Here is a 24351-nt window from a genome sequence, read left to right as displayed (position 1 = left end):
TCCCTTCCAGTTCTTTCCCTCCCGCCCTCCTCTCTGGGGCCTCTCTTCTTGTTCCACTCTCCTCTGTCCTCCCAGAGAATGGCAACCAGCGTCGATGGATCCGGGATCCACACGCCCCAGCCCCCAGGCCCGCCTCACACAGCTTTGCTTTCCAGTGCCCACAAGGTCGGAGCAGGGCAGGGCCAACCCGGCTGAAACCTTCCAGTCCAAGGGATGCTTTCTCTCTGCTTCATTCACAAACCCGATAGCTTGCGCAGCTCCTCCTTCCCAGATGTTCACCACCTTCATTCAAGGCTTGCCTGCCACTCGGAGAGGTGCCTGGGAAGGCCCCGGGCCTGGGGTGGGGGGCAGGAGGTGACCAGTTTGGGGGCAGGGTGTCTGCCCTCCCCCCCCTCCCTCTCCCCCCAGCTGCCTTGCCTCTGGGCTGCCACCCTAAACTGACTCACTGGGATGAGAAGGGGGGGTTGGAGGAGGAGTTGGGGTGGGGTGGGGGGAGGAAACCCGCCCTGGTCGGCTCCACACTGTTTGCCTAGATGCTCTCTGGAGCGGGACGACCTAATTACAGAGAGGCTGCCTGCCGCTGGGCACCCCAGGTTGGCCACTTTCACTGTACTCCTGCGCTCGCTGGGCTCCAAGTTGAGGAAACTTTTCCAAGAGTATCTGAAAGGCCTGAATAGAAACATCGGGGGTCCTGGGACCCAGCGGGGCAGAGAAGAGTCGCCCACCAAACCCCCTTGCCCTTCCAGGGATCTGCCTGCCTAGGGGGTGCGCTTTGGCGGTAGGAGCGCACCAGTCCGGCTTGGCCAGGACAAGAGTTTGAGGGAGGCCTCTGTGCTCCCTGCGAAGACATTGGGGGAGGCGAGGACCGGGGGACCGAGGGGGGTCGGCTGAGAGGTCTGAATGGCAGGAGGAGCCGCGTCAGAGGGCTGGGCGCGCTGCGCTGCAGTGCGCGCAACGCCTGGGGCTGTCTCCACCTCTTCTGGCAAGTTGGACCTATGAGTGCGCAGCTCGACTTAAAACTATCAACAGCCCGGGCGGGTGAGCGCGTGCGAGCGCCGAGGGGGGCTCAGGACCCTTGCAACTCCTTCGCAGGACCCCAGCTGCAAGGCCAGCGTCCGCCGCCGCCGCCCGGGAGCTCCGCGCCCGCGCCTCCCCTCCAAGAGCACAGTGGAGGCGCCCCGGGGGGGGACCCGGTCCTGCCAGCCCCGACGGGATGCCCACAGCCATGCTCCCCTACGCTTGCGTCCTGGTGCTTTTGGGAGGTAGGTGCCGCCCTCCCCCCCCCCCACCGGCTCGCTGCCTGAGTTCGGAAGGGAGGGAGCTCGCCGCCTGATGTTATTGGGAAGTCCGTGGGGACTGCTGTGTGGGCCTGTGCACTGGGCAGGTGATGCTGCGCTCTGCGCACTCTTCTCCACGCTCTTCTCTGGCCTCACCTGGCCGGCACCTGCAGCACCTCCAGGGACCTGCGTCCCTGTACCCGGGACCTCCAACAAGATTCAGGAGGATCCCAGGCCCACTGAAACCCCCCGCGGCAAGTTCTAAGCCCCAAATCCCTCAGACTAGGGCCGGCATGTTCTGGTCTGGCCCACTGAATTCTGAATCTGTGGGTGGGTGTTCAGGGTTTGTGCCCTGCAGCAGAGTTTAGGAGGGGGAATTTGGGGGGGTGCAGTGCCCGTGAGCGCATGCTGGTGTCCAGCAAGCCCGATGGCATGGAGGGAGGGCAGCCAAAGGACTCCAGGGAGAGGAGGCAGTGCCTTCTCCAGACCCACTGCTCTCCTGCTGACTCTTCGTAGGGGGTGGGCAGGGACAAAACTCTCTACAAATGCCACCTGACCACGGTGTGTCACCATTGGCCAAAAGGACAATAACAACCATAGTCGTGCAAGGGCATACAGCCCCAGGCTCAGCCCCAAACACCCTCACATGGTTAAGGTTTAAGAATTCTGGCCCTGGAGTCAGATCACCTGGCTCAGAACCCAGATCACCTTCAATCTGCATGGCCTTGGGCAGGCATGTCCATTAGGTTCTCTTAGCCTCAACCTTCTCATCTGTCCAATGGGCTTACAAAATCCCCCCTTCCCCTAGGACTGTGGTGAGGATACAAGAAGGTCTGCAGGGAAGCACCAGGGAAGTACTCAGTAAGTGGCAGACCGTGGGACGGGGCTGTCAGCTCCCACCGGGCACGCTGCTTCATTTACAGGCAAGGAGCATCTGGTCTACCCACAGGAGCTCACCAACCACACTCTTTGCTGCCCACCCTCAAACTTCTAAGCAAGATATCTGAAGGGGAGGAGAAAGGGGTGTGAAGGAAGGTCAAGGAAGGGTTGGGTTAGCAGTATGAGGAGTCTCAGCTGTATCCACCGGAAGGCGCTCCTTTGCCTCCTGCCGGGGCTGGAAGTGAGCAGTCAGACAGCTGTCCCTGGCCTCCGAGTCCTTCATCAACGCAAAACCATCCAGGGCCACCCTGCTGGTCCCCGGGGGGTGGGGTAGCGAGCAAGGGCAGAGGGCAAGGTGAGAGCCTGCCCAAGGAGGTCCCCACTTTCCTCTGGGCGCAGAGGTGGGAGGAGGGCAGGGAGGAAGCTCGAGCACCTCCCCAGGGATGGGGCCGTCAAGAGCAATGGGGCAGATTACCCCAGAAACCTGCAGTCTTGGTCACAGCACGGGCTGTTGTCTTTGGCAGGCCCCGAATTCTCGTCATGCCAATAAAATCACTGGAAGTTTAGCATCGCGGCTTGCTCTCGGGGAGCCCTGCTGTTTCACTCCCTGGCGACCTTTCGCCACAGCAAGTGCGACAGATGCCGCAGGAGAGAAGCCAGGGACGCCTAGTGGCCCCGGGCGGGTGGACGGAGGCCACTCCAGAGCCTGCCGCCCTTTGAGGCAGACACAGGCACTAGAGAGGGGGATGGTCCCATGCGGGCAGCCTTCATACTCCCTGCTCTTAACTCGGGCACCTTTTTCCACTGAACATTTTTTTCAAAAGTTCTTTTCACCACTGGCTGCATCACCAGGCAACCAGATCCTTTTGCTTTCGTGCAAGGAAACAGAACCCAGTTAATCCTTCAGATACTTACATAATTTAGGTACCTGAGCCAGGGCATGCCTGAACTTCGGGTCTCCGGTTGTTCGAAGTTGGTATAGGATGGCACATGAGTGGCCCCACCAAGTGAATTCCTACTGAGTACACACACACACGCGCGCGCGCGCACACACACACACACGCACACACACACACACGCGCATGCACAAAGGGTTTCTCAGCCTCAGCACCACCGATGTTGTGGTCCAGATCATCCTCTGCTGTGGGGCTGTCCTGTGCACCGTAGGATGTTTAGCAGCATCCCTGGCCCCTCCCCCTACCAGAGGCCAGGGGCAGCAACTTCCCAGTTAGAACAATCACAAAGGTCTCCAGACACCACCCGATGTCCCCTGGGGAGTGGGGCTGGGGGGCAAAATCACCCCTGGTTGAGACCCACTGGTGTGGCGAGATTAGACTCAACTGGTAGCTTTTCAAATGAATCTGTCAAAATCACCAGGTCAGATGAATTTTGTTATTCTTGCTCTGAGCAATCAGGAAATCAAAGGCACAGTGGGGCCCCAAGAAAAACAACACAGCTTAGGTAGCTTCTAATTTGGACGTTGATTTCTCCCTCCCTCTAGTCTCTGAAAATGTCCTCCTTGCGGATGATGGGAGCAGGGCCGTGGGTTGCGGTCAGCCCCCCGCCGCAGCAGACCTTCCTCCAGACCGCGCGGTGCCAGACGCGTTTCGTGCCAGGTCACCAGCCTCCAGCTTTGGTTTGCTCCACAGCAATTTCTGGCTTTTAAAAATCTCCTTACTCAACAAGTTATGCTTGAGGGGCAAAAATGAAAAAGCCACAGCTTCTCCCCCCCCCCCCCAACTTGTGTTTCTTTTTGCTAATTTCAGTCCTGCTTTTATCTCGAGCCATAGACTTGGGGATGGCAAGTTACCATTTTGAGACAGATTAGCACCGAGTGACAGGCTATTCCATAATAAATGAGTCATTGATGTGGGACTCCGTTTTGAAACAGAATAAAAACTGGGAAGAGGATGAACTTAAATAGGCTCATCCGAAAATCAAATGTGAATAAAGATTGGTAATTGAATTAGTTACTCAAAACAAAGAAAATTGTCATCAGAAACTTTCCCTTGCCGGGGACGGGTCGTGATGCCCAGCTGTTTAGCTTATCTCCAGACCAGGGCTCTAATCTCCGAATTCCAAATAACCAGCTCAAGGCAAATATAGCAGCTTCCTTAATTTCAAAACCATCTGGATGGCAGACCAGTTAGAAGCCACACATGAAGAAACATTTGTGCAATGTATTGGAAGTTAACTATGTTAATGAAAGCTTCAAGCCAGAATGAGCCCCTGATAAAACTTCCAAGATACACTGCTTTCACCACCAGAGCCAGTCTAGAAAATGAAGATCAATAGCCCCATGCAAAGGAAGGGAGGACATGGAAATCAGTTTGAACTTGACGACAATGGAGCCGAGCTAGGGGGATGGTAGGGAAAGACCTAAGTTCTGAAGCTGGCACCCGGGGGGTGGCCATGAATTGTGACCAGGGGCTTGGTGCAGTTGTTCCTTAAACCAGAAAGGCTTGCAGGAGCCCTTTGTGCAAAACTGGTCCCCTGTCCTCCTGGGATGCTCAGAGAGTTTCCCAAAAACCCTGATACAGCGCCCCGGCACTGGGTGTCTCGCAGTGTACGCATCACTCAAGGGGCAATGACGGGACCAAAGGAGGCAGGTCCTCGTGGAAGTCTGAGTCAGACGGGCGATGAAATCCTAAATGAGTGATTAATTACGGGAGTGATGAGCGCTACACAGAGTGTGTCCAGGGATATCTAGCTGAGGCTGGGAGGTGACATGCCGGCTGAAACCTGACAACAGAGGAAGGGGTAACTGGAGGAGGAGGAGCAACATCCAGGGAGAGGGACCAGCATGTGCAAAGGCCTAGGTGCGGAAGAAAGCCATGATGTGTTCAGGGACCACAGAGGAAGCCTCTGGGGCCGGCCAGGGCAGAGTGAAGGGCCAGGGGCCGACGTGGGTGAGCTCAGAGGTGACCAGGGCTCCATCATGGAGGAGGACCCTGGGGGCCTCAGGAAGGAGTTGGATTTTGTGTCAAGGGCAGTGGAGCATCCACCGAAGGCTTTTTGGCAGGGGAGGAATGGGATGCCTCCAGAATGAGCGAGTTTCCCATCACTGGGGGCATGCAAGAGCAAACTGAATGATGTGGGGTGGGGGTCAGCATCTGTAGGAAGTTGCCTGGATTTGCCTCCAGCCCTACAAGTCTCTGAGTCTAAGGAGCTCCACCAACCTCTTCGTTACAGGTGTGCTGTTTCGGCCCCCCACAGGTTCCCCAAATCCAGAGCCTGGTAGTAACGCTGGTAAGGGCGATGGGCTACACTACCCAGTGATCCACACGTCCGGTGGGCCACGCTCCATGTGGCAGCCATGTCAGCAACAGGCCCCGTGAAGGCCGTCCGGTTGTGACCCCACCTTACGGGGTTCCCGGGGTGAGGAGCAGGTGGGACACACAGCCTCTCCCCAGCCACCCCCCTGGGGCCATCACTCCGGCTCCCCGTTCCTCATGTCTTCTCTCCCCCACTGCCGATGCGTCTCACGGAGGCTCTCAGCCACTTCCAGGCGGCATGTTGAGATTTAAAATGCTCGTATTCTGTCAAGATGTAGTGTAGGAAAGTGCACCGACTGTGTCACTCATGAGGTATGGGACTCAGTCCCAGCCAGACCTTCTGTGCAGCTCAGCCGTGTTCCCCACTCGCCCCTCTTTCCAGCAGCTCTGTCTTCTCTCCTCCCCTTCCAGGGCTCCTCCGTCCCCATTGGACCCTCTTCCCCACACATGTCACAGACAAGCTTTCTCCACTTCAGAGAAGATGGAGGTCTCCAGCTACCACCGTGTTGCAGTCACATGGAAGTCCTTTCTACTGCAGTCTCCATGCACACCCATGCTGTTCCTGCTGCTTGCAACACTGTTCCCTTCCCCCAGCTCTCCCTTCACCTGCACACTGGGGTGTCAGTTCCTAGCAGTGGAGTTGCCGTGGCAGAATGTATGTGTGACATTCTTCCACTGGCCTTCCTTCCCGACGGGTTACCCCAGTCAACACTCCCCACAGATGGCCCAGGGGAGGGCCAGTTTCCACCCAGGCTGACCCTCGTCGTCACCGTTCTTTAAAAATCTTGCCAGTGGTAATGCTTAGGTTTGTTTAGGTTTGCAATCCTTTGATTATGAGCAAACAGGAACGTCTCCTTGTATTTTTATGGTCCCCTTTCATTGATTTCCTCAGGGACTGTGTGGTCATATCCTTTGCCCATTTGTGTAGTGGACTTTTGAAAAAATCTTTTCTTCTTGTTGATCTGTTAGCGTTCTTTATATAGAGAAAATAAACTGTCTCCTGTGGATACTACAGTTTTTCCCTGCCTACCATTTGTCCACCCAGGCTTTCCTCCTCCTTCTCCCATCTGGTGGAGCCCGTGAAGAAGTACACACTATCAGCTAAATGTGCACGTTTCCCCACAGGGGAGAATAGATGGGCAGATACTCTTACCATAAATGACCACATGTTGAGTATATATGTGAGAGACAGACTGACTTTCCCTGGGGAGGGGACAGAGCTCGGGCGCTGTGCTAAGTGCACTGGACGCTTTCCCTCGTTTGATTCTCGTGACCCCTCTGTGTGATGGGCATATTTTACGGAAGACAGAAGCAAGACCAGGCACGCAGGGCCCATCCGGCAGCAAGCCCGGGGCCCAGACTCGTGGGCCACGGAGCTTCATGCCTCAACTGCCCCCTGCCAGTGATGGTCCAGCTCAAAGTCCAGGCAAGGGCCTCCCTGCCCTGCTGCCTTCCTCAAAGAGCCAGGGTTCGGTGCCAAGTCTGGGCACCGGGAGATGTGCTCTGCCGAGGCGTCTGGGCCGGTGGTTTCCATGCATGACCTCACTCGGGGAGCACAGAGCAGAGACTGCAGGCGTGCTGGCCGGACGGCTCGCTAGATCCGCAAATTACCTGCTAAGTCAGAGTCGTAGACGCGGGAAGGACCCTAACTGTCCATATCTGTGAAGATGGCAGAGTGGGCTGGGCTCTGGAAGCCCCTTCCCACATTCAAACTCCAGTTGCTCCCCTGACTTGCTAATTACTTGATCCTTCTTGCCTCAGTTTCCTCCTTTGCAAAATATGGGGTTGCTGTGAGGAGTAGGTGAGACTATCGGGGGGGGAGAGGTTAGCACAGTGCTTGGTGGGGTCACTCCCACCATCACTGAGGGACAGGACACTGACTGCCGGTTCCAGCCTTGAGAGCAAGCCACACCGCTTCCTCCCGACAGCTGCAAGGCATTCTGGGACAAAAAGAGCATGGCCGGGGAGGAAGGGTCAGAAATGGTGGCTGGACAGGGTCAGAGGAGGGTGGGGGTGCAAAGTACGGGGAGGGGGGTCAGAAGCCCATTTGTAGCTTCTGCTGTTTGCTGGCCATCCGTGGCTTCCTTGACTTTAGATGCATCCCTCCCGCGTCTGCCTGTCCCTGTGAGTCTGTGCCTCTTCTGTGCTCTCCTCTGTAAGGAGACCAGTCACCCTGGATGAGGGCACCCTCATCTGTACGCCAGCAGGACCTCCTCTTAACTATTTACAACGGCAATGACCCTATTCCTAAATAAGGTCACGTCCTGAGCTACTGGAGGTTAGGACTTGAACATATTTGGGGGGTATGCAAATCAGCCCACGACACCTAATGTGGCATCTGAAGGGCCCACCGGCGGGTGGGATGGCAGTGAGTGTTTCCAGGAAGTGGGGAATCTAGAAGTTGCATGATGAACCTGCAGCTGAGAGGTTGGGGGGACAGCGTCAAGCCATATCCAGGGACCCAGGGGAGGGAAGGGAGGCCAGGAGACCAAAACCTACATATTGCACCATTAGGCAATGACCTGAAGAAATTTTGAGGGAATTATGCACCCACAAAACGTTCTATGTCACAAAAAACACTGAATGATATGTAAAGATATTTTTGGGGGCGCCTGGGTGGCTCAGTCGTTAAGCGTCTGCCTTTGGCTCAGGTCATGATCCCAGGGTCCTGGGATCGAGCCGTGCATCGGGCTCCCTGCTCGGTGGAGAGCCTGCCTCTCCCTCTCCCACTCCCCCTGCTTGTGTTCCCTCTCTGGCTGTCTCTCTCCCTGTCAAATAAATAAAAAATCTTGAAAGAAAAGAAAAGAAAGAAGAGAAGAGAAAAGAAAAGAAAAGAAAAGAAAAGAAAAGAAAAGAAAATAAATGAAAAGAAAGAAAGAAAAACATAGAAATAAAGAAAAAGAATGAAAGAAAGAAAGAAAGAAAGAACCAAAGAAAGAAAGAAAGAAAGAAAGAAAGAAAGAAAGAAAAAAAAGGTATTTTTGAACTAACGTTAGAACAAAACCACAGTGTCTGTACCTTTGATCTCGGTTTTATTTTCATTGGCATGGACATCCTTATTCTGTAAAAATAAACTAGAAGAGGGACGCCTCTTCTAGTCAGTTGACTAGTCAGTCAGTTAAGCGTCCCACTCTGGATTTCGGCTCAGGTCATGATCTCAGGATCAGGTCATGATAGAGCCGAGTCCAGCTCTGCGCTGGGCGTGGAGCCTGCTTAAGATTCTCTCTCTCCCTCTGCCCCTCCCAGCCCCCTCTTAAAAAACATTTTAAGAAAATAAACAAGAGGAAAACATAGAAGGTGAGTGGTGATCTCTGGGAGGTGTGATTATGGGTGATTTCTCTCTCTCTGTTTCTCCTGTAGTTCCTGCAGGATCAGCTCCATCTGGGCTGGGTTTGCAGCCTCCCAGACTTGCAGTCCTCCCCAGTTTGCCAGGACCCCAGCAGGAGAGTCTGGTTAGGAAGTCGTGGAGGGTGGGGCTGGCCAAACCCACCCCGGCTGCAGGGTGGGGGGGGGTCCTGGTATTGGAAGTAGACTCACCCCCGAATGGCACCAGGGTCCCTACCATCCAGACACTGGGACAGGACCCTGCCCCCTCCATGCTACAAGGCGACGGGGATGCCAAAGGTGTCCTGTCAGGCAGATGGGGCTTCGGGAGAGGGAGCTAGAGTCCATCTGTATAGGGTGCCTGAGGCCAGGCCAGAGCTCTGGATGGATCAGTGTCAGCAATAGCTAACGTCCCCTGGGCACCTGCTCTCATTGAGCTCTGTAGGGGACATCACATTATTTCTTCACAGCCACCTTGTGATTCAGGTCCCACTGTCATTGCCCTTTGACCCCTAAGGAAATAGAGGCCACTGGGTTGGGATGCTTCAGAAGGGCAGAGGCCTAGAAAGACTGCAGCTTGGCGGGCTCTTGGGTGCTCAGGAGCCATCCAGAGCATTCGAGATGCCAGGCCCCATAAGCCCAGAGCTCACTGTTCCCTGGTGGCTCTGACGTGTGAACGGTCTCCCCATGGGCAGCCCAGGGGCCAGGAGACCCACCACTGACCACAGAAAGAAACCGGGGCGGGGGGGTTCTTCACCAACGCCAGGGAGATTCGCTGTACTACTTGTTGGTCCCTTTGCCCTGAGGAATCCCCACTCCCTGACTCCCTTCTCGAGTCCTCTTTGCTTGAAGCAAAATGCAATGGACACATGCCTCCTTCTGCTAACAGCAAAATTCCCCTCATTGACTCTTATCCTGGAGGACTTGGCAGTCAAGGTACCTCCTCCCCTCCACCTGGGCAGGAGTCTCAGGCTGGGCAAATAGGATGCTTGCGCCAGGACCTTGAATCTTTGTGCAGTGACCGGAAGCTTGAATGCATCACACCCACATAGGGTGTCCTAGAGAAACTCCAGAGTGGTTCTCACCAACTGGATTGCCAGGGCATCCCTTAGGTCGGTGAGCACCCACGCCCTTCGAAGGAGTTCCCTTTCAGTTTGCATGAGTCAGGAGTGGCTTCTGTTGCTTACAACCATAGCACCTAACCAAAGCCTCCAGTGTCCATTCTGAGACCATGCTCTTTGCGCGGTTAGCTAAATGGTGTCGACGCTTTGGTCCCCATTATTGGCTATCCCCAGAGCTCCATGTGCATTACAAAATCTGAGCTGCCACCCCCCAGTCTCAGTATTAAATTATACAGAGAACGGGAAGAAAAGCAATAGCTCACACCCAACCCCACTCTTTCCAAAAAAAAAAAAAAAAATGCGTAAAAACAGAGAGCAAGACATGGATAAATTTAGCTTGGAAACACCAGTGACCGCAGTAAAACTAAATTACTTGTTCTTTGAAATATACAATTAGAGTTGTTTTAACATGTGTTTTTGGTGGTTGGGTGTGGTTTCTAGATAGTTTGAAACTTAAGTCTACTGTTTAGCCCGTCAGCTTTATCCAAATCTGTTGGGCTCTAATTTCCTTAACAGCAACCCACAGTTACTGAAATGAAAACCAACTTGCCAGTGATTAAGAGTGCCTGGCATTTTACAGTGATTGACGTTCGGACTTTTTTTTTTTTCTTCTATGGTCTTCCAAGCCTTCTGCATCTTCATCCACCTTTTACAAAAAGGATCGATTTAAAGTAAACCATTGGAAAAAAATATTAATAAAGTAACCATTGAAATCTCAAAGAAGGTAACAACTTTGTGCGAAGTGACAGCTGCCTTTTTCTAGCAAACCCCACCCCCAGCGTCCAGGGACTGTAGTTGCCTGCCTGGGGCAATTTAGAAACTGGGGGTCTGACGCTGGTGATTCCCACCCAGAGCATTCATTATTGTATTCGGTATTGCCCTGGGGGAAGACAGGCTGGGACCCTGAGCCCCCCACATCCTGTAAGGCCTTCACCAAGGACACAGATTCACCTGGAATTTGCATATGCATCGCCAGAGAGGTCCTCCAAGCGTTGGAGGCCGGGGCTGCTGGAGTTCATTATTAACAGAGTGAAACATACTCCCTGTTTACACAGATAATTTGCTCAGGAAGTTTTCTTTTTTTATCCCGCTTAAGTACAAACTTCTCTCCCCCGCCTCTCCAAATTCTAAGTCGGGGAGCTCAGATGAATGAGCATGTATTTACTGGGTTTTTAGATAACTTCATGTCACTTCCGCTCAGGGGCGGAATAATTTCTCCATTCATCTACTCTGTTCCCTCAGCAGGCGTTCGGGGGGTGCGTACTGTGCGCCAGGCCCTCTTCTACACCCTGGGGTGCGGTGACACGACAGCGAACAAGAGGGGCCTGGCGTGGCCCTCGCGGGGCCCACATTCTGGTGGGTGCTGGGGTTGGGCGGCGAGGGGGCGCAGGCGGTAAATAAGAAAACAAATAAACGAGAAAATGACCAGTGACGACATCTCCGGGAAAGGAAGAAAAGCAAGGGGGTGGGGCGATCGACGGGGGCGGGGCCGCTGGATGAGGCATCCCTGGAAGGAGGGGACTTTGAAGCTCCCTCCGAAAAGACAAAATGTAAAGAAGTCGACCTCGGAAAGCTCTGGGCCGAAAGGAACCTGAGTCAGGGGCTCAGCAGGTGCGGAGGCCCTAAGACAGAAGTCACTTGGGCCGGTTTAAGGAGCGGGAGGACTCTCAGAACAGCCCCTGCGGGAGAGGGTGACGGAGACAAGTCAGAAAGGAGGGCAGGCCCGCTCGCGTGGGAGTGGGAGGCCTCAGACAAGGTTGTGGTCAAGTCCAGTGGCAAGTTTAGGGATTCAAAAAGGCTGTCTGGTCGCTGGACGGAGAGTGGGTCACTGGGAGGCAGCAAGGAAGGCTGGGCTGTACTGGCAGAGATGGACAGAGGTAGAACGATCTCCAAACAAATGTGAAGGCAGAACACCAGGACTTGTCACTGGATCGGATGTGGGGGCCACGTGGTGTCCCGGGGCTGCCGGAACGAGGTACCACCAACTAGGGGGCTTAAAACAACAGAAATGCATTCTTTCCTCGTTCTGGAGGCGGGAAGTCCAAAGTCAACGTATCGGCAGGGCTATGCTCCCTCCAGAGGCTCCCCAGGAGGCTCCTTCCTCACCTCCTACCGGCTTCTGGGGGTTCCAAGTGTTGCTCGGCATGTGGCCATGTCCCTCCAGTCTCTGCCTCTGTCTTCACACGGCATTGTTCCCTGTGTCTTCCGGGTCTGTGTCCAAATCTCTGTCTTCTCAGAACACCAGTTATTGAACTAGGGCCCACCTTCATCCAACATGACATCATCTTAACTTGATTACCTCTGCAAAAGCCCCATTTCCAAGATCATGTTCACAGGTACTGAGAGTCAGGACCTGATGTATCCTTTTGGGGAACACAATTCAACTCATGACAGGGGATGAAGAGCTGACTCCCAGATGTGTGGTCCGATATTAGGAGGATGATGAGACCTGGGAAGGGGGATGGAGACTGCAGTGGTTGGACCACCATGTACTGTCGGGTGGGTTGTTCACTCTACAAGAGTGAAATGCTGTCTGTGCTCCACAAGCCCAGCCAAGGGCTCTGGTGGGGGCTGTGCCTGCCCAGAGGGTCACCTTTTTCTAACTCACTTTCTAACTTCCTTACTAGCCTTATGGGCTAGCTGTAGCCCATATGGATTGGGTTGGAGGTGGGGGAAATCAAGAATCCTGTGTGGCTGGATGGCGTTCTGGTTATACCAAGAGCAGGGCTGTTCTTAGCTGTGTGAGCACTCCCAGAAGGCTCCGTCTCCTGATTGAAGCCAGGGTCCCTCCTTCATGGAACTCACAGAGGCGGCTGCAGAGAGATGTGTGAATGGCAGCAATCACAAAATCCCAGTGCAGGTGGGGGACGCTCCCAGAGGGGGGGCTGCCCCCCTTGGAGAGCCAGAAAAGGTCTCCCCGAGCACAGGGGTTTGGGTGAGGTCTTGGTGGACGAGTAGGAGTTGGCCGAGAGAACGGGAGGAAGGGTGCTCCATGCCGCCACCATTTCTGGCTTGCAGCTGTGGGAGGAGGCAGACAGACGGAAGAGGGCCTGGCGCGGGGGCGCGGGCTCCACCCGAGGCCGGTGGGGAGCGTGTCAGTGTGCGGCCCAGGAGCCACACCCTTGGGTCGGCCCGGCAAGCTCGTACCAGGCTCACTCTGACAGCCTGCGTGGGCACAGGGGCGGCTTTCTGTGGTTTTCTAACTGGGTATTGTCTTTGTTTAAAAGCCAAAATACCAGATTACTCAGCCACACGATCTTGTGAGAGAGAGAAATGCCTGGTGCAGAGTAGGCACGCACATGGGGCCGGACGAGCAGCTCTGGGAGGTGAGGAAGGCTTGTGACTAGGAGGAGCCCTAGCTTGATCCCCGGCACGTCTGGGGGCTGTTCTCCAGCAGCTCCGGGGGCAAGGGAGGTGGGGCTGGTGACTGATCTTTATGAAACCAAACCCCCAGGTGCTGGCTCCGGGGAGGCGGGTGGCGGATGAGAGTGAGAAATGGGGGGGCGGCGGGGCGGGGGGCTGGTGTGAGAGTGATTGGCGGAGGGGGGCGCCCCCAATACCCCTTCTCCCTCCCCTCCCACTGTTCTGGAGCCCCTCCTGCTGGCCTTGTGCCCGTCGGAGGCGGCACAGCGTCCTCCAGTCTCCCTCGCGGCTGGTGGGCCGCCGGCTTGGCCATGGGTGTCACTAACGGGACCGGCACTCCTGTCCCTCCTCCCTCCCCCGGTGGACGTGCAGACCCCTCGGGGCCAACGGTCACACCCAGGCACGGGGCAGAGCGGAGACAGCCTTCCGCCTGGCGTCCTCGACTGCTCCTCAGCGTCCCTGCCTTGGCAGCCACCTTTGCGTCCTCGTTAACACAGGAGGTACAGGGAGGGAGGGGTGAGAGGCTTGTGGAGCCAAGGTGGGGACGAGCCACCCAGAGGGACACGCGAGGGACCCGAGACTCCAAGGAAGGGGAGGGAGATGCAAGAGCCAGCAGGAGGTGACACCACGGGGGGAAGCTTCCAAGGACAAGCTGCATTGGCCAGAGGGAGGAAGAGGCATGTTCTAGAAGCTGCACTAGCTTAGGGTCTGCAGTCGGGGATGCAGACCTGCGGGTGGAGACCTAGGTGATTGGGGACGGGGCTGCGGGTTTGGCTGGCGTCCAGACCTGGACAGAACTCAGGCAGCCACTTCACACGGACTCTCCTAAAAGTGCTCTCTTGGTCCTGCCAGCCCCTTAGGACCCTCTCCTGGTCAAGCACGTCCCTGTCCGCTCCCACCTGGACCAGTGGCACATGGCCTTTCTGTTTTCAGAGCCCAATTCAGGAAAACGGAGGATGGGAACAGCATCCTTTTTCTTTTGTTTTGAACTCCGAGAAATTAGATCCTTGTTAATCAAGCACTGTGATGTGTGGAACAGCATTAAGCAGCCTTTCATAGGCTCCCAGTCAGCGAGGGGGTTTGTTCTGGAGGCTAAGACTTGAGCTGCGCATAGGCAGCCTACACCAGGCTCTGATTATAATGCTGGCCCCTCGGAACAAATTTCATTATTGAACAAGACACTTTTGAAGCTAGTTTACATTGTCTTTGCTTGGCTGACCTTGTACGCTATTGAATTGGAAAATGTAGTTTGTATTGTAAGGCCTCTTAATAATGTATTTTTTTTTTGAAACAACGGACTTTTCCATTGCAAATGAGACAAAGAACACCATATTTAGCACAAAGAATGCCTCAGTCTGTTTTGAAACATAATTTTCATTAGCCAGGTTTTTCACCATAACAAGGATTTAAATTTATTTTAAAAACAGCCTGCCCCCTCCCTCAACCCAACAACACATATTTATGTATATTCCTCCATTTAAAAAGGTCTGGAAAGATACACAGACTAATAAGAATGGTTGTTGCCAGGAAGGAGGAAGAACGTTGAGTGTACTAACAGGAGATTTTGCTTCCCTACGTTGGATTATTTTTTAATAATGAGAATGTATCAATAGAGGCCGGATAGGGTCCTGCCTCCCACCAGCAGTGTGAGCTTGGGTAAGTGATACGGATTGAACCGTGTTCTCCCCCAAATTCATACCTTGAAGTGCTAACCCCGGTACCTCAGAAGGCAACCTTGTTTGCAATGGGGTCTTTACAGAGCTGCTGCAGTGAGACTGAGGTCATGGGGTGGGTCCCATTCCACCGTGGCTGGTGTTCTGAGGAGGGGACACTTGGAAGGCACATGAAGACACAGGAAAAAAGTAGGCGAGAAGCCTGTGAAGGAACCAACCCTGCCCACACCCTGATCTGGGACTTCCAGCCTCCAGAACTGGGAGAAAATCCATTTCTGTGGTGGCAGCCCCCAGTGTGTGGTGCTTTGTCCCAGGCATCTAACGAAGTCACGAGGGGGTCCGGGTCCCTCCTCTGTGGAGTAGGGTGTCGAGGTGGACCCACGGGGCTGCAGACGTGACCCTACACAGATGCAGGCCTCCTGCTCGTCCCCCCACCACCAAGTCCTCCAGCCTCCACCCAGGCTGCCCTACACCTGCCCTTCCACCTGCCCTCCAACCAGCACTGCCGGGCCAGTGTCCTGCACACAACAGGAGCGATTTGGGAAGGCTCGGTATCCCTGGATCTCACCCACACTGGCCACTTCCAGGGACCCGCATGTTCTCTGCCTTCTCTCTTTCAATCCTCGGACAGACCCCTTAAGTCCCTGGAACATCTTGTCAGGCCTCCTGTGCCCTCTGCAAGGGTTCCCCGGACCGACCCCGTCCCTGCCGCCTCTGTGGGGCTCCTTCTGAGCGTGCCCTGCCCTCCTCCTCCCTCCCTGTTTCTGGAAGCCCCCAGCGCCAAGAGGTCCACCCAGCTCCCCATCGTCTGCTCTGACATCCCTGCTTCCTTGGGGTTTTGCTCCTACTCCCCAAATATGCTCCTCTGTCTCTTGCAGGCTCCTGCCCTTAAAGCAGTGTGGCCAGTGGGCACTGAATGCTGGCCACTTATGCAATTTTAAATGGTCTAGCAGCCCCCTGTTTAAAAGGTAAACAGAATGAGATGAAATTATATAATTATCTGTTTCAATTCATGATCAATTATATATTTAATTCGACATTTTCTCTAACCCAACAGAGCCCAAATATTGTTATTTCAACATGTAATCAATTTCAGAATGATTGAGATGGTTCACATTCTTTTTTCACAGTAAGTCTTCAAAATCTGGCACGTAGTTTTACACTTATGGCACATCCCATTTCAGACACAAGATTTCCATCAGAAATACTCCATCTGTATTTAGGTTTCACACAATTCACAGTTGAAAAGGACAGGCACCTACCCAAGGGGTCCCAACACAGATGTTCTCCAATCACCGAACTGAATTTTAGTTTTCAAATTTAAATTAAATTTAAAATTCCGTTTCTCAAAAAAAGGGGCATGAGGTAAGAACTAAGGAAATCTGAATAAAGTATAAACTTCAGTTAATGATGATGTATCAATATAATGCAAGATGTTAATAGTCAGGAAGCAGCGGGGTGGGGGAGACGATATATAAGGAGTCTGTACTATCTTCCCAACTTTTCTGTAAATCTGGAACTCTGCTAAATTTAAAGTTATTAATAATTCAAAGTCTCAGCTCCTCGGTCACACTGGCCAGATGCAGGTGCCCACACAAACTGACCCACAGCGCCTCTGAGCGTCTCTGCCCTGACTCCTCCCTGCTCACGCGGACACCCACATTGCCCAGACTGGCATCGGACAGAGAAGGGCTCCGGCGCGTCCTTCCCAGTCCATTCCTTGGGCCCTCCCAGTGGGCCTCACCGCAGTGGGCCTCCCTGGAGACCCAAAGAGCAGTCAGTCCCCGGGGCCAGACTCAGGCCCGTACCTGCCCCTTGGGCCTCCACCCCTCAGGCACACTGGGGACCCCCAGACACCTCAGATTCAACTCCCCAAACCCCAGTCACTGATCCCCCCGAAACCTGCTCTGCCTCCAGCGCTCTCGGCTCAAAGGGTCCCCTGAGCCGTCCCCCACCCAGCCCACCCGGTGGCCCAGGGCCATCCTTGGAGCTGGCCCTGCAGCCCCTGCTCAGGCCCTCTCCTGCAGCGTCGCGCTGCAGGGGGACCTCGTGACCAGGTCTGCGAGCTCAGGCATTATAATATGTACATGCAAATTCAAATAGTGACTTCTCTGTTTCACAGAGTTTGGGTAGCCTACTTTTTGTTTCATTTCACAGTAGATCAGAGTCTTATTACTGACACCCCCTTTCTTCCATGCACAGCCCAGGCCTCCCTTGCCAGAAAGCCCCCAGGGGTCTCCTGCCCCTGCACCCTCCACCCCGGAGGCTGAGGCTTCCTGGGCTGCCTCAGCTCCCAGCGCCCTCCAAGGGCTTCTGATGCCTCTGGATAAAGTCCCAACTGCCCCCATGCGTGAGCCTCAGGGCCTGTTCCTCCTGGCCACGGCTGGCCTCTCGGCCCACTCTCCCCCTTCAGGCAGGGCTGCGGCCACAGCAGCTCCTTCTCTTCCTTGTCCATGCCGGCTCAGCCCCTCCTCAGGGTCTTTGCACATGCTGTTCCCCTGGTCACGCTGGGCCCCACGTGGGCAGCCCCGCCTTACTCCCCATGCATCACACCCCAAAGGCACTTCCCGGGGCCCCAACCTTGGGGAGCCCTCCTGGCCCGTCTTCCTCAAAGGAACCGCTCTTATCTGCATGTCCGCACCAGTATTTGTCGTTATGTTTGATCCGCGAGATTATTTGAAAAACATCTGTCCCCATGTACACCTGCGGGCCGGACGGGCTCTCACGCGGGCCCCAGCAGGGCACCTGCACGTGGGCCCCGCTGCTCCACCGAATGGAAGAACACAGCCCAGATCCCCCCTCATGACACCCCCTTCCTCTCGCCCACCACCCAGCCACGATTTGTCTGGGGTCTGGCTTCCAGGCAGGGCTGGGAGCCCCTCTGGTGCCGCTACGTGTTTTATCCCCCTTCGTGGCGGCCCTCCCACGCCTGACCCGGAGCTTGGCGCAGGTTATGGCTAAATAAAAGCAGTAATTGCATACACTAAAATTTCTTTTCAGGATTCAGAAAACCAACCTGAACTCATTAACCTTGGGGGAAGCGGGACTGAATAGAAATGCCCCTTGCCCTCATCTGCTCGTAAAAATAGTCATAAAGAGTGAGCAGCTCTCTGCCGCCGTCTGTCATGTGGTCCGCACTCCCGGCTCTAGGAATGAGTGATGTGGCTACATCAGCCCCAGGCTCAGGATGAGGGAACAGGGGTGGGGAGGGGGCCGGGTGCCCACAGTCACGCAAGCAGTGACCTTTGCGCTGGGGGTCCTGGCCCCCGCGGAGCCAGCTGAGCGCCAGGAGGCAGCGGCAGCCAGGACATCACACCCTAGCCCAGAGTGTCACACCACAGCCTGCGCACAGGACCCCACACACGGGCTGAACCCTTCCCTACAGTTAGACACCATGGGAAGCCCCTCCCCTGTTACCCCTTTCCCCACAGCAAGCTTCTGAACCCATTGAACAGATGAGGAAATTGAGCCTTCCAGGGGCAAAGCATCAGCATCTCACGCAAAGCCACATAAGCTGGCCCAGCCTGGGCTCCAGCCACTGGGCCTGACGGCCATGGTCCTTGCCTTCAAGGAGCCTCAGGCACAGGGAGGATGAAGAGCCGTGTGTGCCAGGGGTTGGGAAGCAGGGAGGCTCCTGCCGGCTCCCCTCGGAGAAGCCAGCCTTCAGCAGGGAGTTAATATGCATTAACGGTTAGGTCACGCACTGAGACTCCAAGGCCCTGTGTTGTGCTAAGGCCTCAGTTCTTTCCCACATTTATCTGCAAGAGGGCCGGCCTGGTGGGTGTGTGGCCTGGGCATGCCCACAGGGTCCCACGCTTAGAAGGGCCCCACGCTGGGTTTAATGCTCTGCTGTCACCATCCTGAAATTCCTTAGTTTCTGAACATGGACCTTGTGTTTTCAAATATGCACTGGGCCCCGCAAACCATGTAGCTGGTTCCAGCAGCCAATGTTTGCTGTGAGACTCTGGGAGATAGGGCACCAAGCTTGGCAGATGACAAGGTGAGTGAGCCAGAGGCATCCCAGCCCTCCCTGAGCTCGCAGTCAGCTGAAGAGGCCTGTGATCAGCAAGTGCCCTGACCTGCACCAACAGTGGTCAGTGCTGGGAAGGTAGTGGCCGGTACTCCCATTGTTCCCTATTGGGGGCGGGGGAGCAGGGACCAACAGGCTCTAGGAGGCACCAGAAAGCCCAACTTGAGATAGGGTCATGGGTAGGTTCTCACCAAAAAGGTGACACTTGAGCTGAGAGGATGAGAATGAGCCAGAAGATCCCAAAAGAGCATCCCCGGGACAATGCAAAGTAGAAAGGCCCTGGGGTGAGTACAAGATGGGAGCGTCGGTCATTTCAGGCCGCTCTAGCAAACACCATAGACAGAGAGGCTTAAACATGTAGTTCTCACAGTTTGGGAGCCTACAAGGCCCAAGATCGAGGTGCCAGCAAATTCTCAGTCTGGTCAGGGCCCACTTCCTGGTTTACCCTCTTGCTGTGTCCTTACATGGGTGTCTTGCTATTCTTGCAAGGGCACGAATCCCATCTGGCATGGACACTAATCTCCACCCCCACGACCACATCTCACCTTCATATCTCCCCAAGGCCCCACCTCCACATGCCATCACGTGGAGGGGGGAGCAGGGCTGCAACATCCGAATTTGGGGGAGGGCACAAACATTCAGCGCATCACACCGGGTGTGATATAAAAAATTCACAGGAGGTCAGTGTGCACGGTGCGCAGAGCATCAGGAGCAAACGATGGGAGGAATCCCAGGGCAAAGACTGGATTCTGTAGGACTTACAAATGGGAAGAGTTTTAAATAGGAGAGCAACTTGATCATATGTCCATTTTTATTACACAATACTCAATAACAGCAAAACTCTGTGTCCTCTGAAATATAATATACAATGCGGCCCTGTGAACCCACCTCTCACACGACCGACCAGAACCTGGCCAGTGACTTTATCTACCTGTCAACTTCCCTTCCCTTCCTTGTGTTTGTCCCTTCCCTGCCTCTTCCGGGCAGGTGTGCCCTGAATATATGTTTTAGCTACGCTTGTTCTTGAGCTATCTCAGAGCTATTGCAACCTGCGCGTGTTTGTTCTTCTGGGCACACTTTTGTCACTCCATATTATGTGTCTGGAATGTTTCTAGGAGGTGGGTGTTGTTGGGTGTGGCCACAGTGTATCCATTTTTCGCTGCTGTCTAATATTGCAGTGTATAAGGCTGCTACAAGTTATTCCTTGGCTCTTGGGTCTACAAACATTCTATTTGTTTCCAGTCTTGGGCTATTACAAGCAAGTTTGTTACACACACTCCTGTAACTCGTCACTGGGTGGGTAATACGTGTGCGTAACACATGTGCAAGAGTTATACAGTCGGAGTGGTGATTTATTGATGGGTTAGGAAATCACATTAGTGGGGCCCCACCAGTGTGTTTTCTTCAGTGGAAGAGAAGAGAATGCTACAGAGTAGATGGCTCAGAGTAAGAGCCGGTATTGTTTCCTAAAACTTCTATTTCCATTATATGTGTGTACACGTGTGTACGTGCACGTGTGTGCATTCGAGTGCGCATTCGAGTGCAGCCTAGTGGGTGTTAATGTTAAACATAGTTCTAACTGCGAGTCACAGAAACTGTTTGTAAGCCACGCATCTCACGTTGTAAGCTTTTATAAAGTTGATTTACAAGTGTTGCTTTCCAAAGTAATTATCCCAATTTACACTCCCCCTGGCAGGGTTCCCACCAATCTCCAGCAACACTTGCTATTTTGGGAATTTATAATTTTTGCTAATCTAATGAGTATAAAATGCTACTTCGTTGGGTCTTAATTTGCATGGCCCTGACTATTAATGGGTCTGAGTGTCTCCACACAGCTTTATTTACTATTCCATTTCCTCCTCTGTGAAATACTGGTTTGTGCCTTATGCCTATTTTTCTATTGTATTGTTTGCCTGTTCCTTAAGATTTGTAGGACTTCTTTACATATTCCGTACATTAATTCTTTGCTGGTTATTGTTTTGCAAACATCTTCTCCTAGTTTGTGGCTTTCCTTCTCATTCTCTTTATGGTGTCTTTTGAGTAACAGAAGTTCCTAATTTTAATGTAATCATATTTATCAGCCTGTCTTTCAGCATTAACACTCTTCGCATTTTGCTTAAGAAATCCTTTGCTACCTTGAGGTCCTAAACATATTCTTTTACATTTTCTTTATCCACTGGAAATTGACGTGGGGGTATGGTGTGAGGAAGGGCTCCGATTTCTTTTCATTTTCTGCATGGAGAACCAATCGTCCTGGCCCTGTTCGTTGAATAGACATCTCTTCCCCACTGAACAGGAGTCCCATTGTATATCAAGCTCATAAATTTCATGAGTCAGTATCTGAGCTCTTTATTCTATTGGTCAGTTTATCTCTTCACAGAATATACAATGTTATAATTACCCAAGTTTTCAATAAATCTTGATCTCTGATACAGCATGCCCCCATATCCTATTTTTCTTCAATTTCTGCCAACTTTGCTCTTTCATGTAAAATTTTATAACCACCTTGTCAAGATCCTTAAAAAAATGGGATTTTTTACTTAAATCCATTGTGTCTGTGGATCAGAAGGGAACAGACATCTCTCGATATTTCCTATCCATTAATATGTCACTTCATTTTTTATATCTTTGTTGTCTCACAATACATTTTTATAATTTTCTCCAAATCTGTCTTGCTTACTTTTATGAGATTTATTCCTAGGTACCTTAAACTTTTTACTACTATTGTAAATGGTGTCTTTTCCCTCCAACTATTTGTTGCTGTTACAGAATGTAATTGATTTTTTTACATTGATTTATTTTATCCAGTCATCTTGCTAAACACTCATATTGTTTCCAACCATTTTTCTGTAGATGTTGAGTTCTGTACAAAGATAATTATATCATCTACAAATAGTGATCATTTTATTTCTTTTCTAACCCTTATGCCTTTTTCCCCCCTTACTCCAAGGACCTTCAGTAAATGTTGAAACTAACTGGTGGCATCTTTTCTTATTCCAGATCTCAAAAGTTCAGTATTTCACCATTAAGAAATGTCACTTAACGTATAAATTTAAGTAATGCCCTTAATCAGCATAAGGATATTTCAAAACTATTTCTCTTTTGACAAGTTTTTAAAATTGTGAATGGGTGTGGAATTTTATCAAATGCTTTTTCTGCATCTATGAATAGTAGATCATATGGTTTTCCTCTTTTAATCTGTGAATGTGGTGAATGACACTAACAGATTTTTCTAGTATTAAATGTGTTTGCATTATTGGGATAGGCCCAACATGGACATAATGCATGATCTTTTTACATACTACTGCATTCCATTTGCTAATATTTTATTTGGGACTTTTGCAACCATGTCCAAAAATAAGACTGTCTCGTAACTTTACTTTCTCACCCCATCCTTAATTTTCCTTCCTCACTCATACTGTCTTCCAAAGGCTTCAGGGTCTCTCTCTTGTGAGGGTCCTTTCCAAAACCTGGAAAGGGGCAGGAACACTAGCCACGTGTTCACAGGGACATCAGGGTTTGCAGACATTGAAAATGGAAACTATTTTAACATTAACCAATTAGGAGACAGACTCTTCCTGCTCCTTGCTGGCTCTGCCCACCCTGACTTCCTTCCATCCCTTCCTCTTGTTGTAAAGTGTTGGAGTGACCATAGGCATTTTGGGGATTCAGCTTAAGGAGAAGTTGAGTTGGGAATCCTTTTACTTAGTGGGATATGATCACGGGCTTTGCAGCAACTTCCCTGTGTAGCTAATTCTTGCTATCTGAGCCCATGTGGGATTGGCTTCAGGAATACTCTTTCCTCCGGGTAGGTAGTGGCAGCTACTGTCACAAAGGAATGTGCATTTGGGTCTGTCCTCTGGCACCAGTCACCAAAACTATGCAGGTGGTGGAGAGACAAGTTGTGAAACATAGAAATCCAGAGCTAGTGTATGGAAACTTACTTCGCATCACATAGCTCATCTGTGAAAGAAATTTGGTAGAGATTTCCCAAACTTTGATAACACCCCGTGAAATGTATGACCTATAACAGTGAGTTCATGAGACTAAAAAAAAGTTTCTAAACTATTAGTAACCAAAAATAGTTTCAGCCAACAAAGGCAAAAGAATGACCTTTCTACTCTTGCCATAGAAAATGAAAGTACAAAATCTTTGTCATATGAAGAGGTGACCGAAGACGATATGATCCCCAAAATGTTGGAAGAAACTGCAGTTTGATTGATAAAGACAGTGTGCTGTCCTCCTGGCTGTTGTAATGTTTGTGGTCTCTTTCAACTTTATAAAATTTGTAATTTCTTGTGATATTTTTCTCCTTCTAAGTCAATATCTACTTTTTTATTTGTCGTTTGTATACATTTGCACTTTATTTTTTTTCTGACGAGGGTTTTCCAAATTGAATAAACTTCGGGCTCTGCCCTCGGTAGAGAGGCCTCACGTGGGAGGTGGGGCATGCTCCTTCTTTTTCTACTTTTTGCAAGAGTTTATGTAAAATTGGAAGGAACTCTTTCTTTAAAGTTTAGAAGAACTCATGTAAAAACACTCTGGCCTGGGTTTTTCATTCATTTGCTTGTTTTTTGTTTTGTTTAGTGTTCTGTTTTGTTTTCTGTTTATTTGGGGGAGGGGACGATTTCAAATCACTGCTCAGTTTCTCAGTTATGAGGCTATTCACACAGCAGCTACATATGCTGAATCATAAGCTTCTTTTCACAAAAATATCTCTGTTGGATCTGTAGTTATGCCCCCTTTCATTCCCGATTTTATTTCTCTTCTCTCTCCCACCCACCCACTGTTCTGTTCTTTTTTTTTTTTTTTGGTAACTCTTACCAGAGATTTATCTAATTTATTAAGGATTTCAGAGAACCAACTTGAGCCTCATTTATTCTGTTTTTTATTAATGTCTGCTTTTTTTTTTTTTTTTTTTTTTTGCTTATTTTCTCTTTTACCTTATTTGGGCTTACTCTATTTTTCTTGCTCTAACTTTTTAAGTTGGATAAGTATCTTTAATTTTCAGGCCTTCCTCTTTTAAATATAAGCTTATAAGCCTATAAGCTTACCTCAAAGTCTTGCTTTCTCTGCATTCCACAAGTTTTTATATGTAATGTTTTCAACTTTTGCTTAGCTGTAAGTTCTGTATTTTTTTTAACTTTTATTTTGATTTATTCATTGATAACTGGGTGTTTTAGAAGTGTTTTTAGCGGCGCCTGGGTGGCACAGTTGGCTAAGCATCTGACTCTTGGTTTTGGTTCAGATCACAATCTCAGGGTCATGAGATTGAGCCCTGCATTGGACTCTGCGCTCAGTGTGGAGTCTGCTTAAGACTCTCTCTGCCCCTCTTCACTGTGCTCTCTTTCTCTCTCTAAAATAAATAAATAAATAAATCTTACAAAAAAAAAAAAAAAGAAGTGTTTT

At 51.6% G+C, this 24351-nt stretch overlaps 1 protein-coding gene across 1 annotated transcript in view; it reads left to right on the top strand.

Moving 5' to 3' along the window:
- Nucleotides 1–1068: 1068 nt before the first annotated feature.
- The window catches only part of APCDD1L (APC down-regulated 1 like), a 48629-nt gene continuing 25346 nt past the window's right edge, over nt 1069–24351 (top strand). The window contains exon 1 of the mRNA XM_027624177.1: nt 1069–1262. Coding sequence (XP_027479978.1) covers nt 1214–1262 — 49 coding nt within the window. The 5' untranslated portion in view covers nt 1069–1213. The remainder of the gene's footprint in view (nt 1263–24351) is intronic.

The sequence above is a fragment of the Zalophus californianus genome, chromosome 8, assembly GCF_009762305.2.
Source record: "Zalophus californianus isolate mZalCal1 chromosome 8, mZalCal1.pri.v2, whole genome shotgun sequence".
Taxonomy (NCBI): Eukaryota; Metazoa; Chordata; class Mammalia; order Carnivora; family Otariidae; genus Zalophus; species Zalophus californianus.
This window is presented reverse-complemented; position numbering and strand designations above follow the sequence as displayed.